Genomic DNA, 24,098 nt, shown 5'->3' with positions numbered 1-24,098 from the left:
CATGTTCTCCCCGTGCCTGTGTGGGTTTCCTCTGTGTACTCGGGTGTCCTCCTCCCTTCCCAAAAAATGCACGGTAGATTAATGGAGCACTGAAAATTGTCCAGAGGTGTGATTGTGAGTGTCGATGGTTGTTTGTCTATGTGTGCCGTGCCTATTGGCTGGCAAAAAGTTCAGGGCATAGCCCGCCTACTTTCAAAGTCAACTGGGATAGGCTCCAGCACGTCCGCGATCCTCGTGATGATAAGCGTCTCGGATGATGGATGCATGGATAGTTCATCTGCAGAGGGAATGGAAATTAGTCAGTGGAATAGATGAATGCATATTGATTATAAAACAGTGCCGTTCACCTTTGGTATTCCTGTTTGGCACGCTCATTTTAGCTCCTTCCAACCTAGAAGGCCTTGTGAGGCTGTTGGGCTGATGAGATGGAATGAATCAAATCAGGAGTTTCACTGTGCAAAGGAATTAATCATATGACATCCTATGAAGCAGTTTGTCTTTGTACTCTCATTAATCAAACTGAGCCTGAGATAAGATTCGCAGACATACCATCCAATGGCTCCGGTACCAAGAAGACCAGGTCGGAAAGCAATTCGATGCAAACGGCGAAATATACACCACCTATTCGCATACATATCCGATTTGCATACTTGCAATACTCTAATGGGCCGTTAGGCGTAGCTGAATTACACACAACAGATTTTTGTTTAGCTATGCTTCTCAAGGCACACTTACCTAATTGGATTTCATGGTCATGTGTGAATCCATCATTTGTGCCTAAAAGAGAATTTTCTACGGGCTCGTCTTCAGGGTCGGCCAACTGCGTGGTGAACATTTATCACTTGGTGGCCTCATGAAGTTGAGGATTTAATGCTTCTGAATCACCCTTTTATTTGTGTCCTTGGGCATGTTCTGTTCATCACTATGCATCACACACTTGTTGTTGCCACACATGCTGCAGTCAAGTCTCCAAAACAACCAACCCTATAAAAGTGTGTGTGTGTGTGTGTGTGTGTGTGTGTGTGTGTGTGTGTGTGTGCGTGCGTACATAGGTGAGGTCTTAACACCTTTCTGGCTTCTGTCTGAAATGCATTGCCCGGAGCAGATGGGATTTTCCCGGGGACAGAACTTAGGTGAAACAGATTTAGTCTTTCTTCTAGTTTTGTTTTTCCTGTTTCCTGCACTGCAAGGAGGCCAAACCATGAACGAGACAGGAGTGGAAACAGACAGACAGTGTCCTTTTCAGGCTCCTTGGCCCATAGTCAGAATGGGATGTGGGTTTCAACCTGAGGACCACAGAACCGGAATGAAATTGGAGAGTTGCATTTTTATATGTTCCCTTATAATTAAGAACAGTTCTTTCTAAGATTGCAAAAAGTAGGTACAAGACAGCAGAGGACGTGATGAGAGTCGGCCACAAGATCAGTTCATGACTACATTGTGCTAAATCCTGCTCATCGAAGTGCAACTTCTCATGTTGAACTCTTGGAATGAGTGAAAACGTACTTGTAGTGTTACTCTCGAGACTGGTCTTGGTCTTTAGAAATAAAATGTTCCTCTGTGTGAAAGCTATGCATTTTGATTAGTTATAGTTTGTAACGTTTGCACATCGTGCAACTGCGCTTCATATTTTCGATTGCCACAAAACCAGTGGCCAAGACTCCACCACTCAGAAAATCTAGTGGCAGAACGCCCGCACATTGTGTGCAAGTGTGCAGTGGAGTTCCGCCTTGGTGTGTTTGTTTATATAGATCTGTGACAACAATTGACTGAAGTTTAGGACTGGATATTTCGCAACACTTTTGAGTCCTCTGCCCTCTTATAGAGGTAATTTTGGGCCTGCCAGCTCCTCTTTCAAGCGCCGTTTTCTCTGCCATGCTTTTGTGGTGGGTGAAGCTCTGCAAAAAATAAATTCAGACACAAATATTCCTCACCACACAAAGCTTACACCCACTGACACCATATTTGTTAAAAGCAAGACAAAATCAAGGGCTTTGAACCAACTCACAAAGGGAAATAAACCACAGCAATAGCTGCCTTCCAGGAAATAGTTTTCCCAAACTGCATAAGGCACCACCCATAATTTTATAACCGAGTGACTTTGGAATTCTTTCTCAGTGGAAATGAACTGTGCATTACTAGGCAGTATAATACAAGGCTTGATAGATAATTGCTCAAATTCCAACAAGCTTTCCAATTAGCATCAAACTTCAGCAAAGCACACAGTTTACCACTAAAGCCACTGGAGACTTTCTGCACTCAACGTTTTGGATCCTTGAACTATAATTCTTTCTGATCCCCCAAAACAAGTGCAGATGAGAAACCACGAAGCTATTCCTAGAATAAGAAAATAAGAAAGAGAGAATGAGGGAAATCAGGAAAGAAAGAAATAAGTACAAAACGAGGTACAGCTGGTAACTGTTTCATTCAAATGTGCTTGAACAATGTACAATAATATTGTTAACTATCTCATTCTTTGTGCTTGTGCTTCAGAGACAGAGGACAGAGAGTTTAGTTTTTAGCTGTTGACTGCCGGACTGATCTTGTGAGGACTCCTTGCTTGTGAATTGTGACAACAGAGTCCTTGTAAGGGGAGGTTGGTAATGCCTGGCACGGGCCATGAGCCCTTTAAAAGTCTCCTGCTGGTTCAATGGACAATTCAATGGCCATCAGCGCCCTCTTGTGTTTGTTTCTTTTATTTCAAAACTGCAGCAGAATAATCACATGTACTGTATATACGACTGATAAAGCTCTATAGCACCTTTAGGAGATGAAGTCTCGACTTCGGGTGAGAGGCAGGGCACCCCTGGACTCATTACCTGTCAATCACATGAATGATACAAACCATTTGTGCTCATATTCACACATTTTTGGAATGGAAACGTGTAGACACTGGGCGACACGGTGGTTGACTAGTTAGCACGTCAACCTCACGAGGTGCAGGGTTCGGCCTTTCTATGTGGAGTTTGCATGTTCTGCCCGTGCCTGCGTGGGTTTTCTCTGGGTACTCCGGTTTCCTCCCACATCCCCAAAACATGCTTGGCAGGTTGATGGAACACGCTAAATTGTCCCTTGGAGTGTGAGTGCGGATGGTTATTTGTCTATGTATGCCCTGTGATTGTCTGGCAACCAGTTCGGGGTGTGCCCCGTGTACTGCCCGAAGACTGCCCGCGACCCTTGTCAGGGTAAGTGGATTAGAAAATGGATAGATGGATGAAACATGTGCACACTTCCATTCAAACTAGTTCTAACTTGTCTAGACGGAAGGCACGTTTAGTGTCGGAAGCACATTCATGGGCAAACCCCCCAAATTAGTTGCTGAGCCTTTCGTGTGAAGCCTTTTCATGCCAAATCTTCTAGATTTTGGAAATATGTGTTAATCTCTTTAACTCAGACAAACATGAACAAGAATTAAAATCAAAATAAGCGAACCTGTTGCTCATTTGCATATGATCTCGTAACATCCTGCCAAAGTACTGTACACATGCATCTAACGGCAAGTGACGTGACTGCTTTCCTTGGCCTAACAATGTGTGGGAATTAAGTTTCCTCTCTGCAATATGTGTTTTCAGACAACAGGGGCACAACACTCCCTAAAATGAAAGTCCTGGGTTCAGCTGGCATTTGAGAGAGACATAACCTGTCAATGCATCCATCCATTTTTTTACCATCTCTGTGCCTTCAAACCCCACAGAGAGCACAGGCCACTTCAGAGTCCTCCAAATATCATGAACAATTGAGCTTTTTTAAAATTGTTAATCAGAGGTACTGAAATGCTGGTAGGTTTTGTGCAACCCCAGGATCTAATTTTTTAATTTTTTACTTCCCCTCTCTAAAGTATTATCTTTTTCAATGTATGTACAGATTAGAGGTCACCAAAACCTTTGAGCAGGGCTGTGTTTATTTTTTTATACCCACTGTATCTGGAAATATGCAACAATAAAACTTTTTTGTGCAAGCTTAAAATGACCATTTTTGATGGAATTAGTTCAAACCAAGGAGCACGTTAGCAGAATGGTTCGCACAACCGCCTCACGGTTCAGAGGTCGTGGGTTCAAATATGGGCTCCGGCCTTGCGATGTGGAATTTGCATGTTGTCCCTGTGTTTGAGTAGGTTGTCTCCATGTGCTGCGGTTTCCTCCCACATAAAAAAAAAAAAAAAGAAAAAGTTTGGTTCATTGAAAGCTCTAAATTGTCCTTAGATATGAATGTGCATATGAATGCTTGTCTGTCTATATGTGCAATGTGTGCCCTGCGATTGGCTGACAACTAGTCCAGGGCACATGCTGCCTCTTATAACATATAAAAACCTCAATTTTTGTCTACCTTTTATGGACTCTTTGAGTGGATAGTAAATAATTCAGTACTACTGCCTTCTGGTCCCAGTACAAGAACGCATCATTTCTCATCATTCTTGCTTTTCATTTTTGCTCACAGCATAGGACATGAATCCAAGGGAAACTGTCAAGCACCCATGAGACACAGGAACCCCCCCTCTCATTCCCCCTCCCTAACCCAGCCCCTCTCTCTCAACTCGGCACTCGACATTAGTGCTGGGCTGTTAGACAGTGTGCTCATTGTCCCCCAGCACGGCACCTGCTCTCTGCTCGCACAGCTTCACCTTCTCCTCCTGCTCAAGTATGATGGAGCTTGGACCAAGATGCCTCAGTGTGATCTACTTGCTGTTTCTATGTCTGTCTTTCTGCCTGCCCGGAGACACAAACACAAAAAAAGCCATCAAGATACCCCGCTGTCCTGCGACCTGTTCGTGCACTAAAGATAGTGCCTTTTGTGTGGATACGAAGGCAATACCAAAGAGCTTCCCACCTGGGATCATTTCTCTGTGAGTTGAAACTACTGTCATCCTCCACTTACTTGTATGAAGTCTTAGCTGTGTACAGCACACATCAATGACGTCACCCTGCTTTATGTCCTGAGGAGTGAAATGCATGCACTGTATGTTTTGAACAGGTGAGAAAACAGAAAGCATGCTATTTTATGAAGCAATTCCGATGTGTGCGCGTGTGCGGCATTTCTAACATTCTTCCCATGTGCTAAACTTGAACATGGCAACAATATCTTGTTGCACTTCGCAATAGATTAACTGGATCTGCAAGTCCTCGAAGATCACTCAACATAATGAAATGAGATTTAAGGGGAAGGGGGGTTGTGTTTGTTGAGAGCTTGCGCTCACGTCACCTCGACCCCAATGGACGAGGATTTCAAGAGCAAGGTGACCTGAAATGAAGTTGTGTGTCCCAATTTGGAAAGGCTCTGACACTCAATGACAACCGGGACAAATGTGTCCTGAGAAAAGAGGTTCAACAGTTGGGAAGGAAACCTCCTTTGACGGATTGATCTGATTGTTTGATTTGTTGAACATATAAACACAACATGAAAGACATACGGTAAAAAAAACACAATCGATAAAAAAATCTAAATGTGTTAAAAAAAAGTGTTGTTAAACCAAACAACATCACACTTGTGAATTCTGCACAGGACCATGGTGAATGCAGCATTTACGACAATCCCAGAAGGAGCTTTCTCACACCTTCACGTACTCCAGTTCCTGTAAGTGTATGACGTCAATGTTCTTTTTTTGCAAAGATCCTAACGTTTTCTCTCTTTAAGCCCCTCCCACACACCGAAACAATAATGCCAGGTTTGCACACAGTTGATGTTTTTGTGGTATGTATATAGGAACATACATCTCCTCTACCTTCTAACATGCTTTGACAATGAAACAACTCCAGCCACTTGCAGCCTCAGGTCTGCGGACCAGACATTATTAGAAGTACCAAGAACTAAACTGAGGCTCAGAGGGGATCGAGCCTTTTCTGTTGCTGGTCCCTCTCTCTGGAATGACCTCCCACTGAACATTCGGCAAGCCTCCTCGCTGCCCATCTTCAAAACCCGCCTCAAAACTCACTTGTATTCTTTGGCATTTGACTCAGCATGACTTAGATTGTTCTTGGTTTTGCTGTTCGGTGCTTTCTACTGTTTTTATTACCGATTTGCTTTACTGTTTGTTGTATATGTTAATTTGCTCCATGTACAGCACTTTGTATGCAGCGATGGCTGTTTGAAAGTGCTCTATAAATACAGTTGAGTTGAGTTGAGTTGAAATGAATTGCATTTGAAAACAGTGGTGACATAGCAGGAACACGAGTAGTGCTTCTGTATCAGTGTCATCCCAGATGACTGAGTGCCACAGTTGTGCCCTGATAAAGGCCTAATTGTCCATCACATGCAGTCATGAATGCTTTCTTATTTTTGTGTGCAAGTCTGCATTTGTTTGCTGCAACCTCTCATTTTTTTATATAGACTGTTGACATTATATGTATTGTAAATGTACTGTACCATTTTCGTAAACAGACGCATGTTCACTTGGCGTAAAAAAAAAAAAAAGGGTGCATCACCATTTTCATGCCGGCACAAGTCTAGTTTACCGTGTTTGGGAATTTGGCAGATCGCGCTTCACCTTTCTGGGCATTCAGGCAGACTGAAGATGTTTTCTACTATACGCCCCCAGCACATCTGACAATTTGATGATGGAAAGTAGACTCGACTTTGGACCAGGTAAAAACAGGTCTAAGTTGTGGCGGAGGTGTTGTAATGCGATTTTGGTGAATTTGGTAAAGTCACAGGCAGACAGATTCTGATATGTGTGGTAGATGGCATTGTATTTCATCGATAAATATGACAACAGCGGGCATCGGGCGAGTGGAAGATCTGCTTGCAGTTCCTTATAAAAGTACTTTGTGCAATTCAATCTTCTGCATGGACTCCAGCGAGTCCATTTCTTTTCCCACAAAGTCAGGCACTGTGTGCGCGCATCTCCTGCGCTGTATTTAAAGACAATGAGAAGAGTGACTGTCATTGGCCAGGAAGTAAGACGGTTCCGTTCACTCTTTTCTTACTGCACCCGTCTACAAACATGCCAAAAGAAAGACAACTCCACCCATCTGCACAGGTAGACTGCACTTTGCGCTAAACGTGCAGTAGGCATGAAAGTAGGTCCCCAGAGGACTGCATTGCACAATATAGAGGATGTCTATAAAGTCTGGGCACATTTGCAATTGATGGCAAAGTGGAGTTATTGCATGGAGTTCATGTGAATCTTGGAAAGTACATTAACCTTACATCCATCCATTTTCTGATCCGCTTATCCTCACAAGGGTCGCGGGGCATGCTGGAGCCTATCCCACCTGTCTTCGGGCAGTACTGCTTGCCAGCCAATTGCAGGGCACACATAGACGAACCACCAATCGCGCTCACACTCGATCACCGGGCCGCCGCACATTAACCTGTGCAAGATAAATGCTGGAAACAATATTGAATATGTTATTTGTTAATATTTAATTTGTCAAAATGTTGGTGAAAATGTCATTTCTTGAAAATATGCCTCTGTCCAAGAATTTAGGGGAGTACTGTAAAGTGTCCTTGGGTGTCTTGAAAGGCGCTTATAAATAAAATGTATTATTATTATTATTACTGTATAATGACAATACTCTAGGTTATTGCATGTTTATCCAGTGTATCAAACTACTGTACTTAGTACTGCTGTATTTTATTCTTTTACTACAGTTATCTCCTTCACAACTTTCATTGTTTCTGCAGACTTTTGAACTCGAACACATTCTCCACCATTTCGGATGATGCTTTCGCTGGTCTATCTCATCTGCAGTACCTGTAAGAAAAATTATCATTTCTTTTAAAAGGTTGTGGTCTTTATGGCAATTTGTTGTGATTTGGTCAATGCACATAGATAATGTCATGTCACATTACGTCAGAGTTTTTAACTTGTATTATCAATGTTCGACAAAACACGTAATCCTACTTTCATTTGAGACATTTGCAAGTTTGTACATTGTGTTCATGCTCATCGTGTTTGCTTTATTCACAAGCTTGACTTATTATTCGGGTGAGCAATAAATAAAGAGCAGCCAATAATAAAATGAAACTGTAAATCCTGCAATGACGGATAGTACATCATGTACGCGGCATGACAAATGTAGCATTTTATTTATTTGCCTTCAGGAAGCACTTTAGCGGATGGCTTGGTGTGTGATGATCATTGCCTCTGACTACTTTCTAAATGTCTTTTTTTGTGTGCTGGCTTCTAAAAGTTGCTCTTTCTTCATTTTCCCTGCATTTATAACACATATTCTAGTCTGGCAACTTTTTTCTTTTTTTTATTTTTTTTATCACAGGTTCATCGAGAATAATGATGTCCAAACTCTCTCAAAATATACCTTCCGGGGACTAAAATCTCTGACTCATTTGTGAGTATGTCATCACTCCCGGCTTGCCATTCTGCACTATGAACTAGCTCTATTTGTAGTACAGGGAATTCTTGGTCCTGGTACTTTGAATGAAAGCGTGTCATGTATATGTTGATGTGCGGCAAAAGGAGACACACTCAGTTGCCATGGCCATACTCAGTTTTTTCTTCCATTTATTTTATATTGATGGTGAATTCTTTTTCATCCAAACTTACTGTAATAATGGCTTTACCCATTACATTAGTGTAAATTTGTGACAGAACTTTTGGGTAACGTCACTGCCATATGAACGGAACTCGATCGTATACCGAGGATGACCTGTAGATTCAACAAAAACATACTCCAAGTCCGATATCTGTAGTCTCGATTTAATGTGAGCTGTGCATACACACGTACTGTATAATTAAATCCCCAACTGACCTTTTTTCAGATCCCTCTCAAACAACAACCTGCAACAGCTGCCCAGAGATCTATTTAAACATCTGGACATCCTCACAGATGTGTAAGTGCCGATTTGTAAGCGCGTTGGAGCTGTCTGTGTTTGGTTTAATGCACTACCGACCACATTCAGCTACGAAACTGACTTAGTAAATGACTGAGTCGAGCATTGCTTAGAAGTTGCATTTGTTGGTTTCAGAGACCTGCGAGGAAACTCCTTCCACTGTGACTGTAAGATCAAATGGCTGGTTGACTGGATAGACAAGACTAACACTTCCGTTCCTCCCGCCTACTGTGCCAGTCCCTTTGAATTTCAGGGCCGCAGAATCCATGACCTCGCTCCGAGAGACTTCAGCTGCATCACTGCAGGTTTCAACTTCTTCATCTTCGATTTGAAAAGCAATTTCATGTCGAGTTTGTAGTTTGTGATCTGCTATCCTTCTCTGTATTTTCTTTTTTTCTAGATTTTGCCATTTATGAAACGTTTCCTTTCCAGTCTGTGTCTGTGGAGTCTTACGAGTTCAGCGGGGATCAGTTTGTTGTCTTTTCTCAACCTGAATCAGGGTTCTGCACTCTTTATGTGTGGGATCATGTTGAAATGACATTTAGGACATTTCATAATATTCCCTGTAAGTTATGGCACCAAATCTGTGTGAATTCCATTCTTTTTGTTTGCTGTGCCTTTTACCTGTTCTGCTTTTATACGGTTTGTCTTGGCAGCTCGGTCATCTCTGTACTGCAAACCAGTGGTGATAAACAACACACTTTACATGGTTGTGGCTCAACTTTTTGGTGGATCTCACATCTACAAGTAAGCTTTTCACACTGCGGTTCCCATGTAGAAACTCTCTATTTTGGTTTTAAGATCTAAACCTTTAAATAAACAAACAAAAAAAATATTTAGATTGACCATAAGAGTTCCAAAGATTTGTTTTGAAAATCAGGTGGACTCAAGGTCAAAGGTATGTGACAATGATGTATGCCAATGGTTACTGGAATAAGTAATAACAGAGGCATGGCACACGTCACCGAGCACTTCTTAGCTGCATGTCTTTGAGGATAAAGACAGAAAGTCCGCTCTATCCAGATCTGTAGTTTTAAGTGAAGCAATGATGGCAAAGTCGAAATACCGTTCCACCTCCACTTTGCAGAACAGAGGGAAAATGAACTTTGAATGAACTTGCAATCACTACGATAGCGTGCAAAGAACAGCGGATTCCCTGGTGTGTGCTGAAGTAAAATTGTTCAGGAGCTGTCAATATACAGTGCATCCGGGATGTATTCATAGTGCTTCATATTTGTGTTCCATCTTACAGCCTCATTTTGAAATGGAATGATTTTTTTTTTCCGGCAGTCTTTGTGGCACCTCTGTCTGCTAGGACAAAGCCAGAAAAAAAAAATCTTGTCCTCCTCATCTAATTAACCCTTTTGGCCGCTAGGTTGACATGAAAACACTACAGAGATTATTGCCTGATACAGATGCGTTTCCATCAAAAATGTATGAACTGTGACACCACGGCACCATGAGGGTTTTCTTAAAACTGCAGGTGGGAAGAGGACCCTCTTCGCTTTGTGAAGATACAAGACATTGATACTACTCGAGTGAGGAAGCCTAACTTTGTGGAGACGTTCCAACTGGGTGGTGAATGCTATTTTGTAGTAGTAGACAGTTCAAAGGCCGGTTCAACCAGCATTTATCGATGGAACAGCAATGGCTTTTACTCCCACCAGTCGCTCCACCCTTGGCACCGCGACACCCATGTAGAGTTCCTCGATGTCGGAGGAAAGCCTCACCTCATCCTCTCCAGCTCCACTCAACCACCGGTGATTTACCAGTGGAACCGAGGGCAGAAGCAGTTTGATTTCCTCTCCCAAATCACAGAGCAAGCCGATGTGCAGATGGTCAAACACTTCTGGGTTCGGAAGGCGCTTTACCTTTGCCTCACACGCTTCATTGGTGACTCAAAGATACTCCGCTGGGAAGGCCAGCGTTTCATCGAGATCCAGACTCTTCCCTCTCGGGGCTCCATGGTTGTGTATCCCTTCACGGTGGGCCTTCGGCAGTATCTCACCCTTGGGAGCGATTTCTCTTTTTCCAGAGTGTACTTGTGGGATGATCTCACTCAGCGGTTTCAGCCATTTCAGGAACTCAATTTGAGAGCCCCGAGGGCCTTCAGCTTGGTGTCGGTCGACAACAAGGACATTATGCTGGCTGCCAGCTTCAAGGGAAATTCGCTGGCCTACGAGCACCTGCTGGTCGATCTCAGTGCCAAGTAGAAATGTGACGGACAATATGACGTGCCAACAACAAGAACAAAAAATGAAAAAGTGCAGGCATATTTTAGTGTATCTCGATATTTAAGTTGTGGAAAACTCTTAAATTATTTTGAAAATTCAAAAATAAATTTGTGTGTTACTGTATATGGCTCCACTATACACACAAATATTAAAATCATGGATTTGTATAATTTTGATGATTAGAGCTTACAGATAATGGAAACCGAGAAATTGGGACGGTATAATGAATCTGGACGACTTTCACGTTTTGATTTGAACTACTGTACTGAAATATATGAAATTTTCCACGTCTGTGTGGAAGTTTTGTTATTTCACACAATGTTTTTAATGACTAACAAAAAAATTGAAATCTATTTTATGAATTATCTTACATAGTTATTCATGTTAAAATAGAGCCTCAGTGCCATGCTGATTGAAATGCCAAGTTACTCTTTCTGTACATATGCTATTGTTGAAATGCATGTTCATTTATTGAATCAGTCACCAGATAATGCTCTTTTGTTTGATATCTGGTACTGTTATTTAAGTGTGTAAAATTTTAAAAAGCTAAAATTACCCATTTTAATCAGAGATGGCTTAATGTGTCCCTCAAGTGTTTTTGATGCTGATTCAAGAAACTTTTCTTGCAGGTGAAGTTTTGGAGATATTTTCTTTTTTTGTGTGTGTATTTAAGTGTGACCTATAAGAGCTTGCACGATACGGATTTTGCCATGCATTGTAATATATAGCTTCAACGCTTCAGGAAAAGAATCTCCGTTACTGAACCTAAACCTTAATTCGAAAATATTACGAAACAAATGATGATGATATTTTTATGTGCGAGAGAAAAAAGGGGACGGATTCTGTCTGAGCGGCAAAAAAAAAAAAAAAAAAAAATCTACAAGTTTATTTACATCTCTGGTTAAAATTAGTAATCAATTCTTGACCAGTGTTATCTGTGCAGTACTTTACATTTTGGAATATATTTATATGGTATCAGATATCGCTATGCCTGTCTTCATTTGTTTTATTCAGGAATAACAAACACTTCAACATTTCAAGTGGCTTAAAACAAAGGTAGAAAAGCGCCATACAAGAGACAGACCATTACCCTTCCAATTGTCCATTGATAACCACATAATCATGCTAAGCACTAATGTATATTTCTGATGTCAGTCAGAAACCGTTTTTCCAGTGTTGCAATGTACATTTATTGACAGCGGATTATGAATAAATGCTCTGTAGCCCCTGAAAAAAAAAAGCGTCTTGCTTTGACTTAGTGTATATCTATGCTGATGACCAGACAAAGAATGGGTATTTGACACTCAGGCATTTAGTAGGTCAAAATCCAAAATTGTGTATTTGTGATTCGATACATGTACAGTTCATGCATCGTCAAATAAAATGTGATTATAGAATTACAACCAAAACTCCTGCTACTACAAACACAACTGAAGGTGCAAGCAACTTGAACAAGCCCTCAACCTGGTTTTCATGTCAAACCTCAAAATCAAACTCTGACATCAAGCTCCACCCACATTAGGTGCTAAAAGACCCATCAGAACTGTAAAAACTGTTTGGTAAATACTCTAACGATAGCCATAGGAAACCTGGTTATGGTTCTGATTGGGGATCATTCGGAAAAATTCTCGAGTAGGACTCATGATAAAAACGGTTTTGTGACGCGCTAAAATTGTGTGACGTCTCCGCAGTTGCCGTCTCCATCAAGTGACGAAATTTGTCCCTCCTCACTCCTTTGTTGCTCTCCTGGTTTCTTCGATGAGGTTTCTTGCTGGGAAGCACTCCGATCGAACAGGGTGAAGGAACGAGGTTGCAAGTAAATAAGATTTGCGACTCCGGCGTCGACTTCCGGAATCTCCAGCTGTCACCGGAAGTGCCGCACCAACTTCCCGCTGTCATCAAATACGCTAGCGCTCACTGACTGCCGAACTATATTGGAACAAACATGTCAAGCGCCGTCGAAACCACGCTGCCTTCCGAATGGGACGACGACGAACGAATGAATTTTCTGTTCTCTGACTTCAAAGAAAACCGCGACGTGAACACAATGGACTGGGACAGTAAAATGGACTTCTGGACGACTCTGGTCGTACAAAGCTGCAGGGACCGCCGTTCCGTGTGTGTCAATCTGCAGTACCTCAACAAAACCTTCAGGAGGAAAGAAAAATCACCTCTGGGCTTGACGACTGTCATCCAATCCATGTCTAGGTAAATAAAAATTGTACTGGAGGGTGTCAATATATTTGTGAATGTTTGCACGTTCTCCTTATGCTAATGTGGCTTTACTCCGCATACTCCAGATTCCTCCCACCAAGTATACATACATGCACGTAAATTTAGATAAATTTAGATTAATTAATTTGTCCTAACATTCTAATCGATCCACTTTATTCCTACGGCCCATGAGCCTTTGCATGAAATAGGTGCGCGACATCCGCGACAGTGAAACTGGGCTTTGTTTACATGGAAACTGTCTGCGCGAGTCCACCTCATAACATTTAATGTTATACAAAGTTAACATTTTGGTACTGTTTTGTGGCCTAAGGAATGCCCGTGCAGTGCAAAATTATTGTAAATGAAAATTAAAAAAAGCTTGAAACAATTTGAAAAGTGCTCAAGTTTGTCCAAACTTACCTTGCTGGTGCTTTTGCTTTTATGCTCCGATGCCATAGGTCACTTGATAGACTTGACCAAAAAGAAAAAACAGTATACTCTGTAATAGCATGTACAGTACAAGAGACATGTACATGTACTACATGATGGGAGCGCCTTCCAGTAAACAACAGCCATAAATATGAATATGCAGATGTGACACTCCTTTTGAGCTGCATGCCTGGCGGCGATGCTTAGCTAATGTGCATCCTTTCCGTTGCCTTGTCTGGGACTATCACCCCTGCCAACATGGCAACCATGTATGTCCATGCATTGCCTTTGATGGGAAAATATCCCCACCAACAAGGCCGCCAGGTCGGCACATGTGTTAGTCTGGTCTAGTCTGGATACAGCAGCTCAACCCGGAAATACATGTCGCAGTTTGTTGATTGTGCCACAGTGCCAGGAAACAACAGCGCCCAATCCGGGAGCGAACATACTTTTCACAGTTACTGTATAAAGGAGTGTTTTGAGTGGACTGGACACTATTTTCATTCTGTTGGTTCTGGGTCAGTTAAATCCAGGTTCTGCTGCATTTCCCTTTCACCTCATCCAGATGTGGGAAGCTTCAGAGGGAGTCTGAGTTTGCTGCCAATGTTGATTGCGGCTGGCTGTCGTGGGGTGTTGGCCTCCTGCTGGTGAAGCCTCTCAAGTGGACCTTCTCCTCACTGCTGGGAGGAAACAGAGTACCTTTGGAAGAGTCTTTTGTTGTCATCGAACTGGTGAAGGTGCGTTGCTCACTGTCTTATGTGATTCTATGCAATATTTATACAAATCTTGTCAGATTCCAGCTCTGTGTGCCCCTAAACAATTAACTCCATAAGTGTGTTTTGTGATTATTGTGGTGCTTTAATTGTTTTTGCATCACCGGAGGCCCTCCATAACCTGTAGTACCCAAAACGAGATTTTATTGTGTACCCCACCATTGTATATTTTTATACACTGACAAAATAATTAGAATAACATTGTCTTTAATTTACAAGACAGTGCGTCACCCAGTTTACATGCTTAACAAATTACAAATACAAAATATGAAATAGAATATACAGTAAATTCCCTTACCATAAAATCTAAATCCTTTCTGTGATTACACAATTGATATTTATGGTCAGCCAGTGTCACTGGAATGTTTGTGTTCAACTTTGGCTCTTTTTATCTCACTGAATAGCAATACGCCATTCAAAACATTTTTGAGCATCTTTACTTCAGCTGATCAGTTGATCAACCACGAACAAACAGAGGAGCCATTTTCTCCACGTGTGCTGTTTTTATGGTAACTCCAAGCTTTGTTGTTCTTTCCAGGAGAAAGCTGCCGAAGTGCTCAGGATTTACCAAAGCAGCGAATTTGCATGTCACCCTGTCATGTCATTTCAAGAGCTGTGTACACTCACCTCCACTGTGTGTGCCGATGAAAGTACCCTGTGCATGGCACTTCTGCAGCTGCAGAGGGACAAACAAGTGGCGGTTTCCTTGCATGAGGGGGAAAAGGTAAAGAACGGAATGCATGACTCCCCAAATGACTTCTCATTCTTCTTTTTCCCCACCTTAGCTGTCATTTTATATTGTTTTTTGGTTTGTTTTTTGTTTTGGGTTAAATACAGATTGTTAAATTTTGCCAACCTGGGCAGAGTCGCGTCTCCACTGTCAGTGAAGTTGAAATCGGAATCTACCAGTTACAGCGTAGTGAGAAACTGCTGGAGGAGCGTCTGGAGAAACTGGGCATGGAGGCTGATAAGTACTTCCAACTAATAATAACACTAATAATAAATAAATAAGTTTCACCAAAATCAAAACCTATTTGGTTGAATTTGGTGATTTGGCATGGAATGACCCGACGATACACCTCATTTCTTTGTTTGTTTGACTGCTTGCTCACAGCCACCCACAGAGGATTCACACGCAATTGCTGGGGACAAAAATGCTTTTTAAAGCTGCTTCATATTGCTTGTGTTCAGGTGCAGAGAAGAAGCAAGACTTCTACTTCGAGAAGGGAAAAAAACACAGGTGAATCCTTAAGATGCTCCACAACATAATTAAAGGCCACAAGGAATGACCCAAATTCGTTACGTCCGGTGTTCCGATTTATTGTGCCTTCAACAGGCACTGAGGTGTTTGAGAGGTCGGAAAAGGGTGGAAAAGAGAGCAGACAACTTGTTCGGACAGCTGGAGTCCATTAGAGGCATCCTGGATCGCATAGCCCAGTCAAAGACTGATAAAATGGTAGGCTGTCACAAAATACAAATAGACCGAAAATCAACTTTGATGCCTACGAGATTGTCCGTCAATGCTGAGATTGGGTCTCGTGAAGGTTCTACAAGCGTACCAAGCGGGAACGGCCAGCCTCAGACTTTCTCTCAAGGATGTGACGGTGGAAGGTGCCGAAAGCCTTCTTGATCAAATCCAGGAGGCAAGTTCATTTCAAAACTATTTCTTGCATACTTTTGACTTTGTTTGACCTTCAAAACAAATCCTGTGTCGTTGAACCAGTTATGTGACAAACAAGATGAGGTGAGCCAAGCCATATCTGGGGCAGTGACCACGACAGGTAAGTTGCTCTCCTCTTAACATCAACTCTACTGTTATTTCTTAACTGGCGGCCAGCGGTGGTTTTATACACTCGACTGCAAAACCTATTAGATGAAGGAGCTTTCTTATTTGCAGGGTGTCCCAGAATTCTTAATTAATATTCTAAGGTTCACATATGTCAACACTGATCTCTCTTTTTTTCTTCAGGAAAGTACAACATCAATAGTTTGTTCTGATAAAATAAACAGCGCATATTTCTTTTTTGTGTGTGTTAAACTGATATTCGCGTTTGCTTGAGTTTGACACACTTCTAAAGCCATATTGTTCCCCATGACATCTACAAGCTAGAGGCTCAGCAGCACTTGCTTTTCTTTGTAGAGTAGACGTGTGGCTCGAGCGCTACGTCGTTACACTTCATCTCCCTTACTTAATGTGTTCTGACTGAGAATTCGGTACTTGTCTGTGCTGCACAGAAAAATCTCAATATGGCATCTACAGATCCGTCCCTCGTTTTAACTCTTCTGATGCAAGCCTCTCAAAGTCATGTATTTCCAAACTAAAAGACAGTCCGACTTGACATGCCCTTTAAAGATTTCATCGCACGAGGCAGGGTCCTCCGTTTGTGACCAAGTTCCATTCCTAAAACAGCGACACACCTGAATTTGGACACACCTTAAGTCTATCACACTAATGCAGCAGTAAAGTCATTATTGCAGTAAATATTTCTATGAAAAACAATCAAAAGGGAAAATTTTCAAACACCACAGAGAATTATTAGTTGTGGCCCGGGATCATCCTTTGGGGCAGTTTAGTTATCTATCGATCTATCTATCTTTCAATCTATCTATCTGTTTATTTATTTATGTGGAACAGGGTCTTAGTCACGGCGGAGGGAATCATGTTAAATAGAAGTGTGATCACACAACCTCTGGCTCCTGCTCGAAATAAACAAAATGTCAGAAAAAGCCTACTAGAACAGCTGGACTCTATTTTGGCTGAATCAGATGAATTCACACACTGACTGAAAAAAAAGCCATAAGCAGCATGCCGGCAACTACTATTTGAGGATTATTATTTATTTACTTTTGTAGATGATGATGGGTTGGAGGAAGAACTGCAATCGCTGTTGGATGAATCCAGCACGGGTCCCGAGGTTCCAAGCTCGGTCCTGCCGAGTATCCCGGGTGACGACTTGCTGGATTCACTGCCTGCCGTCCCTCACACAGACCTGAATAATAGCGCCAAGCAGCTGGAAGAACAACTCAAGCAGCTGATTCTCTAAAGATTCAGGTAGGTTCTCATTTTCCATCATTTTTAATGGAATTGTAACCACAAATCTAAAAATGATGCATTGTGTTTTTCCGACACATGCAGGACTCCTGCAGCGCAAGAAAAGGAGCTTTTTGCAATGCAGAGGCAAACAAAGTGACCTGGAATTTTTACTATGTAAAGCTGGGAGCGGTTTGTTGTCACAAAGTAAAGACATTATTAAAAAAAAAAAAACACTACAGTATATGTAAAAAGGTATAAAAGCACTTTACTTCATTCAGTCCAAATTCTAAATGCCCTTGCTGTGGATGCATGCCAAAGAAGAAAAAGGAAACATTTTACTTTTCTCGCATTTGAATGTGAAGCTTGTGTGAAGTCAACATTTTAATTAGTGTTTCTGAAATACTGTATCCTCTTTGGTATGCCACCACTGAGCATTAGGGTGGTCCACATTTTTATGGCAAAAAAAAAAGTTTGTCGGATTCGTCGGCCCGGTCGGAATTCTTGTCGATACTATGGTACAAGGTTCTGTGCAAAATTTCATTCCGATCTGATGATATTTTCCCGTCCCGCAAAGCGGCCAAAGTTTCCACCATAACAACTGGTCTCAATAGGGTGAACATGTGTATTTTAACCGTGTATTTTGCCATGCGTGACACTGGCTGGGCTGAATGTTGCCCGAACGATCACCTCCTGACTAACTAAACCTTCCATCGCTGCTCTCAGCAGCCGGAGACAAACTCAAACGCACGCCTAACACACAACGGTCACCTACTGGCGAGCTAATATCTTTCAATTGAAGTCGAGAATCGCCGGAATTCTTACTGGACGCTGAGCTGAGGACGCTTTTCGACATCGAACATCACCACGGCTCGTCGGCGCGCTCGTCACCTACGGGTGGTGAACGACTTTGCGGAGAGGGGCGTCGCCCTCATCAGCGCGTTCTGCGGCGCCATCACGCGCGACGAGGAACAGCGACAGCACCTTCTGCAGGTCGTGGAGCGACACCGGGCGTTGCACCCGTGCGCGAAGTAGGCATGGGAATGGCACGCACGGCGGATTTCGTTTTTTTTGCGGTCTAACAGTGTCACTAGTGTTGATGGACATTATAGACAGATGGACAGATAGACAGATGGACCAGTTAACATGGACCAACAATCTCACCAGTGTTGAAGGATAACCACGGTTGCCTTTTTTGCAATACATGCGTTCCTGTCTTCCGTCTTTGAATTATTGCAAGTGCGAACTGAGCAAAACAAAATCCTTACTGTACGGGAGAAACCGTACTACCATTCAGCCCCGTAACATTCTTTCCATAGGGGAAACTTTGGTCGCTCTGCGGGACGGGATAAAATTATCCGATCGGAATAAAATTTTGCACACATCCTTGTGTCATAGTATCGACAAGATTTCCGACCCGGCCCGACGAATCCGACAAACTTTTCCAAAATGGACCACCCTACTGAGCATGCTATTAATTTAGAATTACTTTGACAAAAAAAAAAAAAAGTTTGTCATTGAGTGTATAGTTGTATTAAAGGTTAAGTGTTTCTTTTCCTGTCTTAATCTTGTTTGCCAAATGTTTCATATCAAACTACATGTCTCACTTGAGTATACTCATCAAGACAAAGAAGTGAGTTTTACTCAATATTTTCTGCAAATAAAATATATTTTAATCATACTGATGGGTTTTTTTTGGGGGGGTCATCTATTTGATGATGTCGTCGAGCGTTGGTGGTGGTTGTATTCTCCACACTCGTTTGTCGTCTTTACGTCTTCATTTTCAGAGTTTACACGTCTTCACAACCGTGACCACCAGGGGTCGCTGGTTTGCACTGCACCAAATTGAGGACTTTGACTCGACTTTGCACTTTGATTTTCTCCAATGAAAATACAAATGTAATGATATTTATAGTAACCTTAGATTATAATGTAGAATATAAGTAACAATTTGTGAAATCGAATACTGTTTTCTATGCATTTCTCCTTCCTTCACTAAACAAACGCGACATTTTCAACATGTCAGGGGAAGATATATTTTCTCATAACGGTATGCATTCTGTGGTGATGTTTTCCTTTACACTCTGTATCTTGGCAATTGAAAATGTGTGCAAATTAATGCATGTTAATTAGCACGCAATTTAGTTTGCAGTGTTTTGTTATAGACATGCCATAATGAGATCCCACCAAACTGTCGTGACCTCGAGCGTCCTAGTGCATAAGCATGTATGGCCATGATGAAGCGCTTTCACTAAGACACAAAAGCTTGAAGCTCACATGCAAGTTAGTAAAACATGTTAACTCTGTTTGGTCTTGTTATTTGTGAACTCCAGAACTTCATTCAGAACCACTCACCTTTAGAAGTTCAAAACAATAAAGCTTGATGTGTGTGTGTGTGTGTGTGTGTGTGTGTGTGGGTGCACGTACGTGCCTGCTGCGCTACAATATATCCGTGGTGAATGACACGTGCCATTGCGGCCGCGTTTGATCAAACCAGATGAAGCTTCCGAGTAGTTTCGGTTTAAAACGCCTTACTATACATGGTCGTTTTTTTCGTCTAAAAACACCTTCCTATAAATGGTCTTTTTTTCAGCTAAAAACGCCTGACTATACATGGTCATTATTTTCGGCTTTAAACGCCTTACTATACATGGTCGTTTTTTTCGGCGAAAAACACCTTACGATACATGGTCGTTTTTTTCGAGTTAAAACGCCTTACTATACATGGTCAGGTTTTTTTCGGCTCAAAACGGCTGATTATACATGGTCTTTTTATTCGGCTAAAAACGCCTTACTATACATGGTCGTTTTTTTCGGTTGACAACGCCTTATTATGCATGGTCGTTTTTTTCGTCTAAAAACTCCTTACAATACATGGTCGTTATTTTCGGCTCAAACGCCTGATTATACATGGTCTTTTTATTCGGCTAAAAACGCCTTACTATACATGGTCGTTATTTTCGGCTAAAAACACCTTACTATACATGGTCGTTTGTTTCGGGTTAAAACGCCTTACGATACATGGTCGTTATTTTCGGCTAAAAACACCTTACTATACATGGTCGTTTTTTTCGGTTGAAAACACCTTCCTATACATTGTCGTTTTTTTTCGGTTGAAAACGCCTGATTATACATGGTCGTTTTTTTCAAGTTAAAACGCCTTACTATACATGGTCGTTATTTTCGGCTAAAAACACCTTACTATACATGGTCGTTTGTTTCGGGTTAAAACGCCTTACGATACATGGTCGTTATTTTCGGCTAAAAACACCTTACTATACATGGTCGTTTGTTTCGGGTTAAAACGCCTTACGATACATGGTCGTTATTTTCGGCTAAAAACACCTTACTATACATGGTCGTTTGTTTCGGGTTAAAACGCCTTACGATACATGGTCGTTATTTTCGGCTAAAAACACCTTACTATACATGGTCGTTTGTTTCGGGTTAAAACGCCTTACGATACATGGTCGTTATTTTCGGCGAAAAACGCCTTTCTATACATGGTCATTTTTTTCGTCTAAAAACGCCTCACTATACCATGGTCGTTATTTTCGTCTAAAAATGGCTTACTATACATGGTCATTTTTTTTCGGCTAAAAACGCCTTACTATACATGGTCGTTTTTTTCGTCTAAAAATGGCTTACTATACATGGTCATTTTTTTCGGCTAAAAACGCCTTACGATACATGGTCGTTATTTTCGGCGAAAAACGCCTTTCTATACATGGTCATTTTTTTTCGTCTAAAAACGCCTCACTATACCATGGTCATTATTTTCGTCTAAAAATGGCTTACTATACATGGTCATTTTTTTCGGCTAAAAACGCCTTACGATACATGGTCGTTATTTTCGGCGAAAAACGCCTTTCTATACATGGTCATTTTTTTTCGTCTAAAAACGCCTCACTATACCATGGTCATTATTTTCGTCTAAAAATGGCTTACTATACATGGTCATTTTTTTCGGCTAAAAACGCCTTACGATACATGGTCGTTATTTTCGGCGAAAAACGCCTTTCTATACATGGTCATTTTTTTTCGTCTAAAAACGCCTCACTATACCATGGTCATTATTTTCGTCTAAAAATGGCTTACTATACATGGTCATTTTTTTCGGCTAAAAACGCCTTACGATACATGGTCGTTTTTTTTCGGCGAAAAACACCTTACTATACATGGTCGTTTTTTTCGTCTAAAAACGCCTTACTATACAGGGTCGTTTTTTTTCGGCTAAAAACGCCTTAATATAGATGGTCGTTTTTTTCTTGAAAACACCTTACTATACATTGTCGTTTTTTTTCGGCTAAAAACTTCTTCCTATACATGGTCGTTTTTTTCGGGTGAAAACGCCTTATGATCCATGGTCGTTTTTTTCGGTTTAAAACGCCTTACTGTGCATGGTCGGTTTTTATTCCACTAAAAACGCCTAACTATACATGGTCGTTTTTTTTCGGCTAAAAACGCCTTTCTGTACATGTGTGAATACTTTATTCTTTACACATATTGTAGCACTCTCCTTAGTTTGTAAGGTGTAGGCAGGGATTACATTTAGATTTTATATGCTCGTGTAAATGGTTTAAAAATTCCTTTCTTCATAAATCTCGTTTAATCTTAAAAGTGCATGACTATATTTTTCAAGACCAATTACTAGTTCAGGTTTTGTGCCTTTGTACAGTCAGCGGGATCAGTTGCAATGCATATATGTGAACGATAAAAGTACATTGCACATTTGTCTCAGGAAATCTTTGGTGCTTCATGAAATGTTTTGTAAAAGATATGTTCATTAAATTTCAACATTTTCCGAGTGTTCTTGTGCATCTTTAGACCAAAACAAAGGAAAGACATATTATTTTGGTTATTTACAGCAGAGTATGGTATCATTTTTAATGGTCCGACCCACTTGACATCTACCGAGGCCCTATGTGGCCCACAAAGTGAAATGAGTTTGACACTCCTGGCCAAGAAAGCAAAATGACAAAACGCCACGATCTCTTTGTGCAACTCGTCTTCAATTGAAAACGAAGTTGGCTTTGCAAACTATCTCCTGATCTCAGGATGGCAATCTCAAGGTAGGCAGTCGGAAATACTGGCGTGGTCGATGGGTTATGGGTGAGGTTGGAGTGCCGTCACATCGCCCACGAGAGACGCCAACCGTCTCACCAATTATGTTCTTTTTTTTTTTAACCTTCAAAACCTCGTGTGGTCGGCTGCCTTTGACTACATATCAAAATTTCGAAATTTTCGCAGCAGAATGGCCGAATGGTAAAAGACCTTGCGTGGTGAGCAGGCGAACCGAACTGGTAAGAAATCTCATTTCAACAAGCCTCATTTCATTATTCAGAGTTGAAGGAAGATTGTTCTTGGGTCCTCCGTGCCACATGAGGGAGTAATCTGCTCACCGCCAACACTTTTTGCTCTTCTTCCTGTTATTCGCAAGGTGCTGAAGTCAAACTTTGGGCCAGCCTGAAAAGTAGGAGACATTTACACTCGTTCAATGCACCATCATGACTACTTTTATGACTTTTTTTTTCTCCCCCAGGCAGCAGTAAACACGATCAGCTTCCTGCTCTCGAAAGACCCAACACAGAGTCTATCTCCCTGGTAAGTTTCATGCCCAACATATCTTTGTCTGCACAAGAAATTGACTTGCGTGTAACTCACGGATGCCTTTCCTCTCAGGTCAACACACCTGTCCCACGTTCTTCTCAAGAGCTGACCATTTCGCCGCCCAGCAACAAGCAGACTGCCATCCAACTTTTTCCTCTGCTTTTGTGATGTCTGCTCTGCAAAAGAAATAAAGCTTGATTACAAAGAACACTTCAATTCAACTTAATTTTTAAACACATCACCACAATCTAACTTTAAAAAAAAAAATTAAAATTATTTTGTTTTTTTTTGTAAACTTTTTTCTGAATTATTTTCAAATTTTTTTTTCCAAAAATGTTTTTTCCTGGATTTTTTTTTCCAGGCAGAAAAATACAGGAAAGTGGGTGTGGCCTGGCTGGAATGATGGTTGATGATTCGCTGATAGCTGTGAAAATGGGTGGAGCATGACGATAGCATGCTGCGATTGGTGGACTGTTGGGGGCGTGGTTATGCAAATTTGAAGCAATCTGATTGGTCAGAATGTGGGAAAGTGGGCATGGTTATGCAAATCAGGGACAGGCTTATGCAAATAAAGGGCCTCACCGCGATTGGTGGATGTCAAATTGGGTGTGGTTTGGGGCGGGCATTGCTTCACTTTTTCAAAGTCCCACTTGAGTCTTGAGCTCAGACTTGCACTTGGGTCACATTAGACAGTCTTTTCACTGTTCCCGTCGGTTTCACATGACCAAAAAGCTCGATTCCTGGAGTTTCGAGTCATGTGGAGACCAACGGGAACAGTGAAAAGACTGTCTGATGTGACTGAAGCGCAAGTCTGAGCTCAAGACTTCAGTCTTTGAAAAGGCTTCAAGTGAGTTGAGGATGGATTTGGTAATGATAGGCAAAGACTCGAATTCAAGTTGAACAATTTATTGGACAGATTAAGCGAACATGACAATATCACAGCATTTGACCAGTCAATCTTTGTGTGGGCCAGCTCAAGTTGCACGCACACAAACACTGACGACAGGCCTGAGATGGGAG

General features: G+C 41.6%; 2 protein-coding genes and 1 long non-coding RNA gene across 5 annotated transcripts in view; 2 read left to right on the top strand and 1 right to left on the bottom strand.

Annotated features, from left to right (window-relative positions):
* The first annotated feature begins 1,924 nt into the window (after positions 1-1,924).
* lgi3 (leucine-rich repeat LGI family, member 3) lies at positions 1,925-12,252 on the top strand. Of its 3 annotated transcripts, XM_019862825.1 has the most exons (11): positions 1,925-2,405; positions 2,494-2,596; positions 4,438-4,843; positions 5,500-5,571; positions 7,621-7,692; positions 8,214-8,285; positions 8,716-8,787; positions 8,923-9,092; positions 9,188-9,352; positions 9,444-9,534; positions 10,271-12,252. In XM_019862825.1, exons 3-11 carry the CDS (start codon positions 4,641-4,643, stop codon positions 10,998-11,000), a joined length of 1,647 nt encoding a protein of 548 aa, XP_019718384.1. In that variant the 5' UTR covers positions 1,925-2,405; positions 2,494-2,596; positions 4,438-4,640; the 3' UTR covers positions 11,001-12,252. The 3 variants fall into 3 exon arrangements, with proteins under 3 accessions (XP_019718384.1, XP_019718385.1, XP_019718386.1); XM_019862826.1 differs by lacking the exon at positions 1,925-2,405 and having other exon boundaries at positions 2,440-2,596; XM_019862827.1 differs by lacking the exons at positions 1,925-2,405; positions 2,494-2,596 and adding an exon at positions 3,168-3,185.
* Positions 12,253-12,712: 460 nt separating this feature from the next.
* chmp7 (charged multivesicular body protein 7) lies at positions 12,713-17,653 on the top strand. The gene is made up of 10 exons (XM_019862833.1): positions 12,713-13,229; positions 14,230-14,401; positions 14,976-15,161; positions 15,275-15,408; positions 15,629-15,677; positions 15,774-15,893; positions 15,982-16,080; positions 16,161-16,218; positions 17,291-17,489; positions 17,574-17,653. Exons 1-9 carry the CDS (start codon positions 12,967-12,969, stop codon positions 17,479-17,481), a joined length of 1,272 nt encoding a protein of 423 aa, XP_019718392.1. The 5' UTR covers positions 12,713-12,966; the 3' UTR covers positions 17,482-17,489; positions 17,574-17,653.
* Positions 17,654-23,233: 5,580 nt separating this feature from the next.
* The window catches only part of LOC109511631 (uncharacterized), a 1,944-nt gene continuing 1,079 nt past the window's right edge, over positions 23,234-24,098 (bottom strand). Inside the window, exon 3 of the long non-coding RNA XR_002167359.1 lies at positions 23,234-23,254. This is a non-coding gene — a long non-coding RNA (uncharacterized LOC109511631). The remainder of the gene's footprint in view (positions 23,255-24,098) is intronic.

Source organism: Hippocampus comes, unplaced genomic scaffold (genome assembly GCF_001891065.2).
Source record: "Hippocampus comes isolate QL1 unplaced genomic scaffold, H_comes_QL1_v1.1 scaffold147, whole genome shotgun sequence".
In the NCBI taxonomy this organism is placed as follows: domain Eukaryota; kingdom Metazoa; phylum Chordata; class Actinopteri; order Syngnathiformes; family Syngnathidae; genus Hippocampus; species Hippocampus comes.
The sequence above is the reverse complement of the archived record's forward strand: the minus strand, read 5'-3'. Positions and strand labels throughout refer to the sequence as shown.

Bases quoted from the DNA above. Each gene is read 5' to 3' on its own strand.
- lgi3 (XM_019862825.1), top strand. From the start codon at position 4,641: ATGATGGAGCTTGGACCAAGATGCCTCAGTGTGATCTACTTGCTGTTT. The intron at 8,788-8,922 runs GTAAGTGCCGAT...TGTTGGTTTCAG, and splicing joins CTGGACATCCTCACAGATGT to AGACCTGCGAGGAAACTCCT. The intron at 9,535-10,270 runs GTAAGCTTTTCA...TTAAAACTGCAG, and splicing joins GGTGGATCTCACATCTACAA to GTGGGAAGAGGACCCTCTTC.
- chmp7 (XM_019862833.1), top strand. From the start codon at position 12,967: ATGTCAAGCGCCGTCGAAACCACGCTGCCTTCCGAATGGGACGACGAC. The intron at 13,230-14,229 runs GTAAATAAAAAT...CACCTCATCCAG, and splicing joins GTCATCCAATCCATGTCTAG to ATGTGGGAAGCTTCAGAGGG. The intron at 15,894-15,981 runs GTAGGCTGTCAC...GGTCTCGTGAAG, and splicing joins AGTCAAAGACTGATAAAATG to GTTCTACAAGCGTACCAAGC.